The 15,460-nt window shown below is 54.5% G+C and overlaps 2 protein-coding genes across 10 annotated transcripts; one reads left to right on the top strand and one right to left on the bottom strand.

Annotated features, from left to right (window-relative positions):
• Nucleotides 1-3: 3 nt before the first annotated feature.
• LOC123382131 lies at nucleotides 4-7,094 on the bottom strand. Of its 7 annotated transcripts, none has more exons than XR_006590058.1 (4): nucleotides 5,480-5,709; nucleotides 4,039-4,185; nucleotides 3,579-3,709; nucleotides 4-44 (listed from the first exon to the last, which is right to left on the bottom strand). XR_006590058.1 is itself a non-coding variant. In XM_045045384.1 (3 exons), the coding sequence occupies exons 1-3, from the start codon at nucleotides 5,211-5,213 to the stop codon at nucleotides 2,693-2,695; spliced, it is 783 nt and encodes a 260-aa protein (XP_044901319.1). In that variant the 5' UTR covers nucleotides 5,214-5,473; the 3' UTR covers nucleotides 2,546-2,692. The 7 variants fall into 7 exon arrangements, 1 of the variants encoding a protein (XP_044901319.1); XR_006590066.1 differs by lacking the exons at nucleotides 4-44; nucleotides 5,480-5,709 and adding exons at nucleotides 2,546-3,323; nucleotides 6,967-7,094; XR_006590055.1 differs by lacking the exon at nucleotides 4-44 and adding an exon at nucleotides 2,546-3,323 and having other exon boundaries at nucleotides 5,480-5,707.
• ICAM1 (intercellular adhesion molecule 1) lies at nucleotides 5,793-15,326 on the top strand. 3 transcript variants are annotated; one of them, XM_003981850.6, is made up of 7 exons: nucleotides 5,793-5,950; nucleotides 7,587-7,844; nucleotides 12,201-12,506; nucleotides 12,906-13,193; nucleotides 13,273-13,530; nucleotides 13,713-13,961; nucleotides 14,048-15,326. In XM_003981850.6, the coding sequence occupies exons 1-7, from the start codon at nucleotides 5,884-5,886 to the stop codon at nucleotides 14,218-14,220; spliced, it is 1,599 nt and encodes a 532-aa protein (XP_003981899.4). In that variant the 5' UTR covers nucleotides 5,793-5,883; the 3' UTR covers nucleotides 14,221-15,326. The 3 variants fall into 3 exon arrangements, with proteins under 3 accessions (XP_003981899.4, XP_006928451.4, XP_044901313.1); XM_006928389.5 differs by having other exon boundaries at nucleotides 14,102-15,326; XM_045045378.1 differs by lacking the exon at nucleotides 12,201-12,506.
• Nucleotides 15,327-15,460: the final 134 nt, after the last annotated feature.

Genomic DNA, 15,460 nt, shown 5'->3' on the forward strand with positions numbered 1-15,460 from the left:
GTCTCCTTCTCTCTCTGCCTCTCCCCCACTTGTGCTCTGTCTCTCTTTCAAAAATAAATAAAATGTAAAAAAAAAAAAAAATTAAAAACAGACAATAGTATCGATGAGGATGTGCAGAAAGTAGAATTCTAAAAAAATTTTTTTAACGTTTATTTATTTTTGAGAGATGGAGACAGAGACACAGAGCATGAGCAGGGATGGGGCAGAGAGAGAGGGAGACACAGAATCCGAAGCAGGCTCCGGGCTCCGGGCTGTCAGCGCGGAGCCCGATGCGGGGCTCGAACTCACAAACCGCGAGATCGTGACCTGAGCCAAAGTCAGACCCTCAACCGTCCGAGCCACCCAGGCGCTCCCCCCCAGCAATTGCACGTCTAAGTATATTCTCGAAAGGACTGAAAAAAATTTTCATACCAACACTTGCACATGAACGTGCATAGCAGCATGATTCAGGGTAGCCAAAAGGGAGAAACAACCCAAATGTCCATCAGCTGGTGAATGAACAAAGCAAAGGTCCTATCTCCATACAATGCAATATTATCCAGCCCTAAAAAGAAATTCAGTATAGGGGCGCCTGGGGGGCTCAGTTGGTTGAGTCCGACTCTTAAAGTGGGCGTGGAGCCCACTTAATAAAAAAATTTAAATTTTAATTAAAAAAAAGGAAAACGTATTAATACAGGCTACAACATGAACGAAACGTTATGCTAAACATCACGAACATTATGCTAAGGGAAAGAGTCCAAACACAAAAGGCCACGTAGTGTGTGATTCCACTGATAGGAAATGTCCAGAATGTGCAAGCCCATAGAGACAGCAGATTAGTGGTTGCCAGGGGCTGAGAGGAGAGAGGATTGGGAGGTACCAGGTTTTTGGGGATGGTGATGGAAATATTCCAGAATCATATACTGGTTGTACAAGATTGTGAATACACAGGAAAATTTTTAAAGGGCAAAAAGTAAGTTTTGTATTGTGAATTTGTCTCAAATATATATATATATACACACACATATATACACACGTATATATACATATATATACATGTATGTGTATATATACGTATATATACACACACACACACACACACACACAGCATATAAATGTAAATTGGTATAGCCACTTTGAAAACTAGTATTGTGGGTTTCCCCCAAAATTAAAAATAGTACTACCAGGGTGTCTGGGTGGCTCAGTCGTTCTAGTGTCCAACTTTGGCTCAGGTCATGCTCTCATGGCTTATGGGTGCGAGCCCCGTGGCGGGCTCTGTGCTGACAGCTCAGAGCCTGGAGTCTGCTTCAGATTCTGTGTCTCCCTCTCTCTGCCCCTTCCCAAGCTCACACACACTCTCTCTCTCTAAAATAAATAAATATTAGGGGCGCCTGGGTGGCGCAGTCGGTTAAGCGTCCGACTTCAGCCAGGTCACAATCTCGCGGTCCAGGAGTTCGAGCCCCGTGTCGGGCTCTGGGCTGATGGCTCGGAGCCTGGAGCCTGTTTCCGATTCTGTGTCTCCCTCTCTCTCTGCCCCTCCCCCGTTCATGCTCTGTCTCTCTCTGTCCCAGAAAAAATAAATAAACGTTGAAAAAAATAAAATAAAAAAAATAAATAAATAAATATTAAATTTAAAAAAATAGTACTACCATATGATTGACCAATTTTACTTCTGGATATTTATCTGAAGGAAACAAAATCAGTATCTTGAAAAGATATCTACACCCCCATGTTACTGCAGCATTATTTACAATACCCAAGACATGGAAACAACCTAAATGTCCATCAACGGATGAACGGATATATATAGATAGATAGAGATATATAGATATAGATATATACTATATACATACGCACACACACATAAATATGTATACACATATATAATTGACATATAGTATGTGTGTATATGCGTATACATACAAGCGTATACACACATATACACAACGGACTACTATTCGTCCATAAAAAGAAGGAAATCTTGCCATTTGCTACGTCACAGATGGACCTTGAGGTCACTACGCTAAATGAGATAGGTTAGAGAATGACAAATACTGCATGGCCTCACTTATATGTGGAATCTTAAAAACAACAACAACAACAAACCACTTGAGGAGTACCTGTGTGGCTCAGCTGGTTAAGCGTCCCATTTCAGCTCTGGTCAGGATCTCGTGCTTTGTGTGATCCTGCATCGGGCTCTGTTCTCAGTGTGGAGCCTGCCTGGAATCCTTTCTCTACGCCCCGCCCTCTCTCTCAAAATAAACAAATCCACTTTAAAGCAAAACAAAAGAAACCCCTGAATTTACCTACAGAACAGATTGGTGGTTGCCAGAGGCAGGGGGTGGGGGAAATGGGTGAAGCGGGTCAGAGGGTACAAACTTCCGGTTACAAGGTAAATAGGTCCTGGGATGCGATGGACAGCCTGGTGACCAAAACTGTTTAAAAAAAAATTTTTTTTTTAACGTTTATTTATTTTTGAGACAGAGAGACACAGAGCATGAAGGGGGAGGGGCAGAGAGAGAAGGAGACACAGAATCGGAAGCAGGCTCCAGGCTCCGAGCCATCAGCCCAGATCCTGACGCGGGGGCTCGAACTCACGGACCGCGAGATCGTGACCTGAGCTGAAGTCGGAGGCTTAACCGACTGCGCCACCCAGGCGCCCCAAAACTGTTTAAATAAATGAATAGAAATGTACATATGGAGTAATGAAGTATCAGGGAGCTGACATTCCTGGAGGAGCTTCGACCCAGCCAGCGAGGCACGGGATTGGCGTAAAAAGTCCGCCCATCTCCAAGGGGTTCCTCAGGGAGACTGAACCACAGTGGCCCCCAAAGGAGGTCTCCATACTAACCCACAGCTTCCCTGGTTGCCTTCCCCGACTGCCCCCAAACCCCCATCCCAGGTATAGACCGCCAGAACACCAAGTTTGGTTCCAGGGGCTGCTTTTGGGGAGAACGTCCACTGAAACAGCCGCTAAGTTGTCAGAGCCTGGATCCGAACCCCAATCTGCTCCTCCTTGTGTCACAACCTTGTGGATGAAATGCTCTGAGAACCTCCTGTGAAAGCGGTGGGAAGGAAATTCTGGGCGAGAGGAACAGCATGTTCGGAATGCTCGGGGACAAAAGAAATTCACTGAAGCTGCCAGGAAGGGCGGGGTGGCCACGCCACAGCTCAGAGTGAAGGGAGAGCAGGGGCCAGGCCACAAAGCGGGACACGAGTCCGCGGCCTCTGGTCTGTAGTGGGTCCACTCACTGGACTGCCCAAGACTGCCTGGCACCCGGGAGGAAGCCTTGCCCTTCCTGGCAACTTCAGCGAAGGGCTGGGGAGCCTCCGCTTTCCTTTTCCTAGAGGGAACACAAAGGAAACGTGAGACCAGGAGGCGGACGCTCCTCTCGCTACCCTGGCCCCCATTACCACCCCATCTTCATTTCAGGAAATGGCTCTCCGTCTTCCCAGGGGACCAGGCCAGAACCAAGAAGTCATTCTTAACTCCGCTCTGTCCTCATGTCCCAGCAAGCACAGGTGACCTTCCCACCAAAACGGATGTCAGATCACTTCTCCGATGGCACTGCTCAGAGCAAGGGCCCATTATTACCCACCTCGACTAGAGTAGTCACCTCCTCTCTGGCCTCCTGTCCTCCCTGGCCCTGGGACATAGCTCCTGCTGTCTCAGGAGGGTGCCTGTAAACACTGGAGCTGGGGCTGTCCCTCCTCCATGGCTCCCACCTCACTGGGAAGAAAAGCCAAAGTCCTCTGCAGACTGACAAGCATGCTGGGCACCATCTCCTCCCTGCCCTCGTTTCCTCCTCCCTTCCTTACTGCACTCCAGTCATATGGGCCTCCAGGCCGTCCCTACCTCAGGGCCTTTGCACATTCAGCACTCTGTCTGGTACCTTCCCTCCCTGATATTGTCAGAGGAGCCTCCTCACTTCCCCGTGTCTTTGCTCAAATGTCGCCTTCTCAGTCTTTCCCAGAGTACTCTACTTAAAAGTTCATTAACCCTCACATTCCCTATCCCTCCTATTCTATTTCCTCTCGGCACTAATCACCAACACTCACCCCATATATTTTTGTTTCTTATCGGTCCCCCCACGTTGGAACCATCTCTGCACAATGACGAAATGTTTGTCTTTCCTTTTCACTGCCCTGTCGCCAGCTCTTGAAAGGATTCCTATCACAGCAGGCACCCACTGAACACCGCAGGGCCTGTCGGGAGAGATCCGAAAGAACCGCGCTTTTATGGCTGCAAGGAAGACTTGGGCCGCGCGGGGGAGCTCGCCGCCCGCGCACTGTGGACCAAAGTCCAGGGACCCATTGCGGAAAGCCCGAGAAAAATCCGCCGGAAAATAACCCCCCCTCTCCCTCCCGCACAGGATTTTCCCAGTCCCTTCGAGGTTTGGGGCGTCCCTGGTCCTACCCTGCACCTTTGCCCAGGCAGTTCGGGGAGGGATTTCAGCACCCACCACACCCCGCGTAGGAAGATCCCCGTGGAAATCCCTTAGGAATCATCAGGGCAGGAGAAGGGATGCTTTTCTAGCTGATGAGTGACTCGAAGCCCTATCCTCCGAAGGAAGGGCTCGAACGTCCCCTGGGCTCCCTCCCTTCCCCTTCTGCTGCGCGACCTCCCTGGCCCCTCAGAGGTCTCCATGGCGACGCGGCGCGCATCTCACAACAGGAAGTCTTAGGCGGCGTGGCTAAGCGCTGGGAGACCCCAGGGCCCCCAGCCTCGACGTGGTAGATGCCAAGCCTTGGGGTCACACGCGTAGGCCGTGGCCTTGGGGTGGGGGGCGCGGCGGCGGTCTATAGACACAATCCCTCCCCCCACGCCCCTTCCTAATGGAACTAGCCCCAGCAAATATCCGCACAATTTACTGCTGGCGCCCAGAGTTCAAGTTTCAAGAGCCAGGTGCAGCTCTTGGAGTTTGACCGCCTCCTCTCCTCGCCCCACTTCGGGGCGTAGTTGTTTCCCTGTGGAGAGGAAGGGTCCGAGCGCCCCCTCTCCATTCAAGGTGTGCTACCTCAGTTTCCCCGAGGGGCCTGGGGACGGCAGCGGGGACCTCGGCGCGTCAGGACCACGCGGCTTCCTTCCTTTTTCTGGAGGCTGTAAAGACGCCCCCGCGGCGGAGGCCGAAAGGAGAAGCGCGGCCGCGGGGGCGGCCGCGGCATTGGCGGGGCGGGGGGGGGGGGGCGATGCAGGGCCCCGGACGTGATGACGCCTCGAGTCCTCACCCCATGGTTTCGCGGACCCTTGCACGCGCCCAGGCTTGCTCCTGCCGCTTCTTGGGAAATCTGTCAGCTGAGCAAGGGCTTGCCCCCTGGGGGAGGGGCACCCTTGATAGAGAGTGCCCCGAAGAGATTCCTGGGTCCCCACCCTAAAGAGGGATCGTCCACTCGGTTAAAGAGGCCTGCATGCGCTGGACAGTCAGACGAGTTCGAACCTCCTCGCCGCTCGGAGGCTCGGTTTACCCCTCTGTGGAATGGGCACAATAACAGTCCCTACCGTCCAGGGTAGTTGGCGGTATTCCGTAGAGCGCCTAGAGCAGCGGAACCGCAGCACCGCGGTGAGCCCGGCCCGGGGACCGAACCTGTCGCACCGGGAGCAGCCCCCCCTGAGCTCGCCCGACCGCCGCGCCCCTCGTTGCTTCAGTTTGGAAATTCCAGCGCTCCAGCGGCCAACGAGGGGGGACAGCGCGACTTAGGCTCGGCACCCTTTCGATCCGGAAATGCCGGAGCCCTCGTTCCGGAGGGGAAGGCGCGAGGTTTCCGGGAAAGTAGCACCGCCCCTCTGCCCCCCGTGCCCGGCCACAATAAAAGGCCCACGCGCCGCGGCCATGAGCCCAGTCGGCGCCGCACGTCTCTGCGCTGCCGGAGGTCAGTGCCCTGCTCTCCCAGCTTCGGCCCGCTATGGCTCTCGGCACCGCCCGTCCCGCGCTGCCAGCGCTCCTGGCCCTGATCGGAGCTCTGCTCCCAGGTGAGTCGGGGTGGGGCTGCCGTCGAGCCAACTCCCCGGATCCCCGCTGCGCCCCGGGCGCACGGGGAGGACCCGCTCCCGGCCGGCTGGGGATAAGCCCCTGTCGTACTTAGGTAGCTGTTTAGGGGAAGTTGGGGCTAGAGCCGCCGGCTGAAAGTTGACAGCAGTGGGTTCGAATCCAGACCCTGGATCATTTCCACGGGAGGCCTCAAGTTAGAGGTTGACATTCCCGGAGCCTCAGTTTCTCAGCTGTAAGATGGAGAACGTAAGGGCGGCCACTCGAAATGGTCGTGTCCTGGCCGAGTGCCACGCCTGGCTCCAAGACTCGGTCTGATTGTGTGCGGACGTGTCCGGCACCAAGCTGAGTAGGCTGGGGACCCCCCCCTCCCAACACACACACATGTACATTCTGTTCCTCGTCCCCCCTGCCCCTGGGGAAGTCCAGGACTGCCTCTGCTCAGGGGAATTCCAGGGCTGACTTGCCCAAAGGCCAGAGGCTGAGAGTGGCATGCCCCAGCACCCCTCCACCAAACCCAGTCTGGGGGTTGCCAGAGGGAGACAGGGGGAGCGCCAAATGGTGGTCGGTGTTGGGAAGCGGGAGAGTGGGAAAGGGACACCTGTGGTTACCAGCCCAACAAAGGGTTCTAGTCCAGATGCCAATGTGGTTTCTACTGCTTTTCAGCTGAGTAACCGCACTTCTCCCAGCCTCACCATTTCACTCTGTGAAATGGGAACTATCCCAGAATCACTCTCGGAGAATTCACGGAGCTGCTGTTTTCCCATACCTCCATCCAGATAGAGGAACCCAAAGCTGAGGACAGCAATCTTTGCAAGAGGCAGATAGATAGGCCCTTTGGAAGGGCCCAGATAGATATTTTTTTCAGCTTTGGAGGCACCAGGGAGTCGGAGGGAGCTAATCACCACAAGCCCCCTTCTTCCCTGCAAACAGGCACTGTCTGCCCTGTGCTAGGAGTCCCTTGCATTAAGCGGGGGCTGGGATGACTATATTTACCCACCTTACAGAAGGGGAAATTGAGGCCTTGAGAGCGGAGACCACTTGGCAGAGGAAGTGAGGAGACAACTCAGTTGGAACTTTTCCATTCCTGGAGGGCTAGCCTCCTCCACCTCACGTCCTGGGAGAGAGAAGCACACTGACTTCATGTCCCTCCTCTGCTCAAGTCCGCCGTGGCTCCCCACTGCCCTCCGAATGAAGAACAAGTCCTTGGCATGACCTGCCCTGCCCACATGATCCATCTTCCTGACCTTTCTCCCAGCTCTTCCTCCTCACTAACTCTCTCCAGCCACCCTGCCTCAGGACCTTTGCACTTGTGCCTGTTGCCTAGAATTAATTTCTCTCTTCTCTGAATGGCCAGCCCCTTCTCATCATTCGGATCTCTGCTCACACATTACCCTGTCACCAAGTCACTGTCTGTTCTCTCACCCTGTTTTGTTTTTGCCAAAGCTCTTAATAACATCAGTTATTAATTATCTTGTTTGCCTATGAATTTTTCTGTCTCCCACACTGAAGGCAGCGTTTTGCCTCGTTCGGGGCTCTGTGCCCAGCCCTCAACCCAGGCTGGGTACACGGTAATTGCTGATGAACCCGATTTGTCCTGACTTCCATCTTTTGTTCTAGGACTTGGAGGGGCCCAAACATCAGTGCACCCCCTAGAAGCCATCATACCCCGAGGCGGCTCTGTGCAGGTGAACTGTAGTACTTCTTGTGACCATCGCCCCTTCTTGGGCCTGGAGACGCAGCTGACTAAGAAGGAGGTCGCTCAGGGGGACAACTGGAAGATGTTTGAACTGACTGGTGTGCAGGAAGATAGCACCCCAATATGCTTCTCATCCTGTCAAGCACAGACAATGGTTTCGATGTCTCTCACCGTGTACTGTGAGTGGCTGGGACCAGGGGCTGGACAAGGCAAGCTGGGTGGGGGAGGTGGACGCGTGCGAGTCCCCTCAGGCTGGGACAGCCTTTGTTGCTTGGTGGTGGGGACAGAGCTGGCTCGCCAGAGCACTGGTGGGCACATCTTCGGAAAGCCTCATTGTCGTTTGAAACCCCTTCTTGAATTTTCTTGGGTGCATTTAGCGTATTGCAGAGATTCAGTACATTTGAGTACTATAGGCCTCTGGAAACATGTGACAGATCCTAGATATGACTCTTTATTTTATTTTTTTATTATTAAAAAAATTGTTTTAAATCTTAATTTTTGACAGAGAGAGAGAGAGAGAGAGAGAGAGAGAGAGAGAGAGAGAGAGAACAAGAGCAGGGGAGGAACAGAGAGAGAGGGAGACATAGAATCCAAAGCAGGCTCCAGGCTCTGAGTTGTCAGTACAGAGCCCAACACAGGGCTCGAACTCCCCAACCGCGAGCTCATGACCTGAGCCAAAGTTGGACACTTAACCGACCGAGCCACCCAGGCGCCCCTAGATATGACTTTTTAAAAGATGTAGTTTAGGGGCGCCTGGATGGCACGGTCGGTTGAACATCTGACTCCTGATTTTGGCTCAGGTCAGGATCTCACTGTTCGTGGGTTCAAGCCCTACTTTGGGCTCTGCACCGACAGTGCGGAGTCTGCTTGGGACTGTCTCTCTCCCTCTCTCTCTGCCTCTCCCCTGCTTATACATGCTCTCTCTGTCTCTCTCTCAAAATAAATAAACATTAACAAAAAAGGAGATGCAGTTTAGGGGCACCTGGGTGACTCAGTGGGTTAAACGCGTCTGACTTCGGCTCAGGTCATGATCTCACGGTCCGTGAGTTCGAGCCCTGCGTCGGACTCTGCTGACAGCTCAGAGCCTGGAAGCTGCTTCAGATTCTGTGTCTTCCTCTCTCTCTGCCCCTCCCCCGCTTGTGCTCGGCCTCTCTCTCTCTCTCTCTCTCTCTCTCTCTCTCTTTCTTTCTCTCAAAAATAAATAAACATTTAAAACAAAATGTTAAAGAAGATGCAATTTAAAAGTAGCCCGGACATGGCAATTTTCACATATTGGCAGCAGTCAAAAGGGTTGATAACCGCCATGCTGGCAAGACGGTGGGGAAGCGGGCAGTCCTGGGACATCGCTGACAACGTGGGAACAGAGAAGCACAGCCCCGAGTGGGGAAGTGGTGTCAGTTCTCTAAGTGGCCCACGCATGTGTGCTTTGACACAGAAACCCCATTCCTCGGGATTGGGCTTATGTGTGTCCCCAGCCCCGCGGGAGCGGCGCGGGCTGCGGGATGGGGTTATTTTACTGTGGCTTTATTTGCATGGGCAAAAGTTTGCAAGCCACTCGGGCACAGGGCACGGGGGAGAGACGCTGTAGTTTGCTCACTTGAAGGCGCAGTATGCAACTGCACAAAGAGAAGGAGGAAGCTCCCGTGTCCTGAAAGAGAAATGACCTCCAAGGTGTCCCGTCACGTTCAAGAGAAGAGAGGCGTGCCCAGAACGAGTGGCATGCCATCCTTCGTGTTGAGGACCAGCAGGGTGGGGTGAGGGCCGCCCGTGTTGACACAGAAAGGAGCCAGGAGCGGAAATCCAAGAAAAGAGAGAGAGAGGCTGGGGGAGGGGCGCTCCGGGAGAGGGCATGGGGCCAGTGTTTTCTATGTGTCTTCTTCTCTGGGCACTTTCAACTGTGAGAACTACTATTACCATAGGCAATGAATAAATAAAATTCAGATGAAAACAAGATGGAACAAACAAACAAGGAAGAAAGGACAGAAAGAGAGTTAGCCAACTGGTCTCGGGGTTAGACAGCTTTGGGTTCCAGTCCCAGCATGGCCTTTATGGACCGGGTGGCCACGGGGGATATGGCTTGTTCACTGACTTTGCCATGAGACCTCCTCGCGTGGGTGTAATGATGCATTGAGGCGTGAAGGACACTCCACCATCATGGTGTCTGGGCAAAGCCTTTGGGGAAAACAGCGGCTTTGCTTCTGATTTGGAGCATGTTTGGGCAGATTCTGGCCAGCTGAGGAGAGTCCCCAAACGTTCCCAGTGGCCTGTAAAACCCCAGGCAAACCTCCTCGAGGGACTTCTGCATCTTGGCGTGATAGTTGAAAACCCAGTGCTCCAACTTTGGGGCCTGGGTCTGCCACTGCCACGTCTCTCCCTCTGTGACTTTGGGTACCAGGCTTTGCCTTAATTTCCAGCTGTGTGAAATGGAGCCGACGTCCTGCACACAGGCGGGGGGTCACCTAGGAGAGGCCCTATCTAGCTTGGTCCTGCCCCACCCCTGGTGTAAAGATCCCTGGGTGGCTGAACTTTCTCTAGAAAGGATAAGCGTGTTACCTCCTGTAGGAGATGACCCCTAACTGGGCCTTGAAGGGTGAGTAGAAGTTGGTAGAGACAGGCATTCAGGGCAGAGGGAACAGCCTAGGTTTGAGTGGGAAAACATGCTGAACGGAGGGGGTCGGTGTTAGGAAGGGCTGAATACCAGCAGATTGGTGGGGATTTCCTCAGGGTGTTAGGAAGCCATGGAGGGTGTGAGAGCAGGCCAGGGATCTAGATAGCAGAAGGCTGGGCTGCCTGGGTGGCTCAGTTGGTTAAGTATCCAACTCTTGGTTTTGGCTCAGGTCACGATCTCACGGTTCATGGGTTCGAGCCCCGAATGGGATTTTCTCTCTCTCTGCCCCTCCCACGTCTCTCTCTTTGGCTCTCTCTCTCTCTCAAAATAAATAAGCAAATAAACTTAAAAAAAAAAAATCATTAGCAGAAGGCTGGCCTTTTGGGAAGCCAGCGAGCAGTTGGCCATGGACCTCGTCCAGGCCACATGTGTGGGCAGTGGCTGGGTACAGGAAGGGAGAGCAGACAAATACTTGGAAGAGGGAACTAACCAGGACTGAAGGTTGGGGTTCAGGGAGAGGCAGGGGCAAGACAGACCTCCTCCCCCAGTCTGGCCTTCAGGGCAAGGAGCTGTGCTCAGAGATAGGAACTCCTTTTGGGGGCTGAGGTTTGAGGTTTGCACCCAGCTCTGCAAATTCGTGTTTGCAGCAGGTGCTTATGGGTAAGCACTGGACGTCTAAAGGTTTTCTTGCCCCCCCCCCGTTTGTTTTTAAAGCTATACTGAGATAACATCTACCGAATACATACATAAGTCACCCCTTTCAAGTGTACAATTCAACAAATTTGCATGTATTTATAGAGTAGCACAGCCCTCACCACCATCTAATTTTAGAACATTTCCATCACCCTAAAAGGAAACCTCATGTCCATTTACAGTCATTCTATTTCTTAAATGCATTAATGAAAGCCCTACCTCCAATAACCCATTTTACAGCTCAGGAAACTGAGATTCGATTTCCCCAACTGCGAGGGCTGGAGCAATTTCCAGGGCAAAGTCGCTCGCCTACAGCTCATAGCACAGAAGCCCCAAAGCTAGGAATCAAACCCAGGGCCCTCAGTGCTAAGTCGCAGCTCACTGGGACTCTGCTTTTAATTTTCACTTTCAGTCCTGGCCTGAAATTCTGTTACTTTATGTGTAACGGGGACCCTGGCCTGCAAAACCCAAACCCACATGTTGTGTTTTCAGGGGATACTTAGAGTTCCGTTTTGAGTGTCTGTTGGTTATTCTTGCATTTTTAACATTTCAGGGGACCACGCAGCACATTTGGGAACTTCTTTCCCCTAAAAGGGGGCTCCTGAAAGGCCTTAAGTCAGTGCGGGTGGCTCAAACTTATTTTTTCTATAAATACAGAGAGCCTACTGTGTGCCACCAACGGATCAGGGAACAAAGCTGACAAAGACCCCCCCCCCCCCCCCCCGCCTCTCCTGGGCTGAAGTTACCTGGCAGGACGGGGAAATAGAGAAACGAGTTAACTGAGAAGATGTGTGTCACCCTTGGGTGTCGGACAGTGAGGTGTGCTATGGGGGGAAATAAGGCCAAGAAGAAGAGAAGGGGGTAGCATAGGGTCTCTTAAAAACAATCTCTACTCAATCTCTCCTGGACTGGGCAGTTTAAATTTACTGTATGTATTTGACGGGACTCCCGGTGATAGATTTTGAGGTTTTTGGTTTTTTGTTTTTTTTTTTCCACCCTTCACTCTTAGACGCTGCAGTGGATAAATTGTTTTTGCCCCCTTCTCAGCCACCTGGGGACTTCCCACCGGTTTATCCTGAAGCTCTTAACATTCCTGTCTGGCTTAGGTGGTTTGGGGTGTGTCGCGTGAAGAGCGGGGAGGGGGGGAGGCCCCTGGACGGGACGCAGCCGGCGCCCCAGCGCCCCCTGCGGGCGGGCAGCCTCTCTGGCTCACACAACACCCCCCCACCCCCAGGGTTCCCGGAGCGCGTGGAGTTGGCCCCCCTGCCCCGCTGGCAGCCCGTGGGCGAAAACCTCACCCTGCGCTGCCAGGTGGCCGGCGGGGCGCCCCGGACCAACCTCACGGTGGTGCTGCTCCGCGGGGAGGAGGAGCTGAGCCGGCAGCCGGCCGTCGGGGAGCCCGCCGAGGCCACGGTCACGGTGCTGGCGGGCAGAGACGACCACCTCGCCAATTTCTCGTGCCGCACGGAACTGGACTTGCGGTCCCGAGGGCTGGGTCTGTTCCAGAACAGCTCGGCCCCCAGGCAGCTCCGAACTTTCGGTGAGGCGCTGGAGAGCTGCCAGAGAGGATAGGCTGGGGCGGGGGGGGGGGGGGGGGGGGGGGGGGGGGAGGGTCCTGCTTGGCGCGTGGGGAAGAAAGGGGCCTTTGGTCATGGGGGTGCTAAGGTGGTGACCTACCTAGATTACAAGGGCTCCTGGGAAAGAGCATGTTCTTGGCCATTGGGGTGGGGTGCGCTGGGATGGGGCGCCCCAGCTGCAGGATCTTCTGAGAAGGCGGTAACCCCATGTGTAACCCCATATGTGTGCCGGGGCAGGGGTGACCCCGGGCCACGGAGGCTCTTGGGAAGAGGATGCCCCAGATGAGGGAATGAAGATGCCCCCAGAAAAGGGCTTTAGGTTGTCTGTCCCCTCTGTGTTCACACCCACCCTCTCTCACCAGTCCTGCCAGCAACGCACCCAAACCTTGTTACCCCCAGCGTTGTGGAAGCGGGCACAGAGTGGCCCGTGAACTGCACCATGGACGGGCTGTTCCCAGCTTCGGAGGCCCAAGTCCGCCTGGAGCTGTCTGGCCGGAATCTGCACCCCACAGTCACGCACAACAACGACTCCCTCTTGGCCACGGCCCATGACAAGGCCAACATGGAAGAGGAGGGCACCCGGCAGCTGTCGTGCGTGGTGACCCTGGGACACCAGAGCCGGTCGTGGCAGGAGAATGTGACCATCTACAGTAAGTAGAGACGGGGCGGGGCTTCCAAGGGGTGGGACCGGTACTGGGAGGCGGTGCTCACCGTGTGCCCCGCCCCCAGGCTTCCCGGCTCCCAACCTGACCCTGAGTGAGCCAGAGGTCTCAGAACAGACTGTGGTGACCGTGGAGTGTGAAGCCCAGGCCGGGGCCCTGGTGATGCTGAGCGGGGGGGTCCCGGCAAGGCTTCCAGGACCCAGGGCCCAGCTCCAACTAAATGCCAGCGCCGAGGACAATGGGCGCATCTTCTTCTGCTCTGCTCTCCTGGAGGTGGCCGGGCAGGTGCTACGCAAGAACCAGACCCGGGAGCTCCGTGTCCTGTGTGAGTGGAGCTGCTGGACAATGACTCCTAATCCTCAAGACCCAACCCCTAAGGCCCCTGGAGCTCCTGCCCTCTGGGGGTCCCCTCCGGCCCTCTCCCCAGATTCCAGAGTCCTCCTGTCCCAGGTGGTGAGGGGTGTCCTGGTCCCTGACCTCATCCCTCATCTTGCTGTGTTTCTCCAGATGGTCCCCGACTAGACAAGAGGGATTGTCTGGGAAACTGGACGTGGCAGGAAGGCTCCCAGCAGACCCTGACATGCCAAGCTCGGGGAAATCCAGTTCCTGAGCTGAAGTGTCGCCGGAAGGGGGATAATGCTCTGCTGCCCATCGGGGACCTGAGACCTGTCACGCGGGAGGTTGCAGGCACTTACCTGTGTCAGGCCAGGAGCCCCCGTGGTGAGGTCACCCGTGAAGTGGTCGTGAACGTGATCTGTGAGTGTGCCGGTGTTTAGGGCTGGGCAGGGCGGAGGCAGTGAGCCTGGCTCGACCTTCATCACCCACTGTGTCCTCCCCCACAGACCACCGGAATTACATCCTCACCACCATTCTGGTGACAGTTGCTTTCACCATAGGAGCTGCGGGCCTAGCTGCTTACTTCTATAACCGCCAGCGGAAGATCCAGAAATACAAGTTACAGAAGGCCCAGGAGGCGGCTGCCATGAAGCTGAACACACCAGCCACGCCACCCTGAACCTGTCCCAGGACAGGGCCGCCTCCTCAGCCCCCCACACAGTGGCAGCGGTGCCACACTGAACAATGGTCCATTCAGCTCCACCCACCTTCCCAGGACGCCCGAGGACAGGACAGAGGCCTCAGGATACAGACAGCATTGGGGATCAAGGCGCATGCACACTTAGGATCCCCAAGCCTCACACCTGACCTGTAGTCACAGGACTGAGCCATGAGGAGGGGGCGGGACTTGGGTCATGACTGTGAGGGGTGCCAAAGCCTGACCAGACCAGAGGGGGTGTGGTGGGACACTTGACCTGGGACACCCAACTGCGAAACAGTGAAACTCACCCCTGCCGCGTGTGCTGAGGCCCCGCAGTCCTAGGGAGAAGTGGCCTGCACAAACACATACAGCATGAAAACATATCCCCATCCTTCCTCTGACATGCCAGCTCCAGTGCGGCTGTCCATTGACTGTCCCCAACTTTTGATGGATGTATTTATTAATTTGTTCTCTTATGAGCTATTTATTGACTGCCTTTTATGTGGGTTAGAATAGTAAAGAAGAGGAACATAGGTTCCTGTCCTCAGGGAGCTCTCAGTCTAGTCTCATTCAGGGCCACCAGGTACAGTTGTACTGGCTGTGCACTGCAAAGGAGTGCCTGGCAAAAAGATCAAGTGGGGCTAGAATTTCCTACTCCGGCTGGCTAAGCTGCTTTCCCCCAGAAGGGGACTGGCAATGGTGATATGGTTTAGTTGGTAACCTACCCAGGGACAACCACTGAGCCCTTACGCCTCCCCCCATCTCTGACACTGACCTCCGTTAACCGCCTCTCTGCCCATAAGCGTCTGCTAGTACTCACAGTGACACTGTGGCGTCCCTAAACATGAATGCCCATTCACTGGCAGCTAAACCATGTAGTCCCATGAAACTATGCCCAACCGCTGTGTGTCCCTGCCTTGTCCTACCTGCTTCCATCTTGGGACCATGCAAGAACAGAGCACTCTGGCAGCTCCAAATTCCAGCGGAGACAAGGGCCCTGCAGGCAGTGCGGAGGAGGGGCCTGGGAGGATCCCCTCCCAGTTCCAGGAGCCTCTTTCTTGTGCTAATAAAGCTGCTTCTCAGTGTACCTGCCTTGTGTGAGTTGAGGGAAGATGTCCAACGTCCAGCTGGAGCCCTTTCTAGTCCCATCCTCCCACTTCCTCCTCATCCTCCCATTCCCTCCCCTAAGAAAAGGCTGCCGGTTCAAGGCCCACCCCTG

Source organism: Felis catus, chromosome A2 (assembly GCF_018350175.1).
Source record: "Felis catus isolate Fca126 chromosome A2, F.catus_Fca126_mat1.0, whole genome shotgun sequence".
Classification (NCBI taxonomy): Eukaryota; Metazoa; Chordata; class Mammalia; order Carnivora; family Felidae; genus Felis; species Felis catus.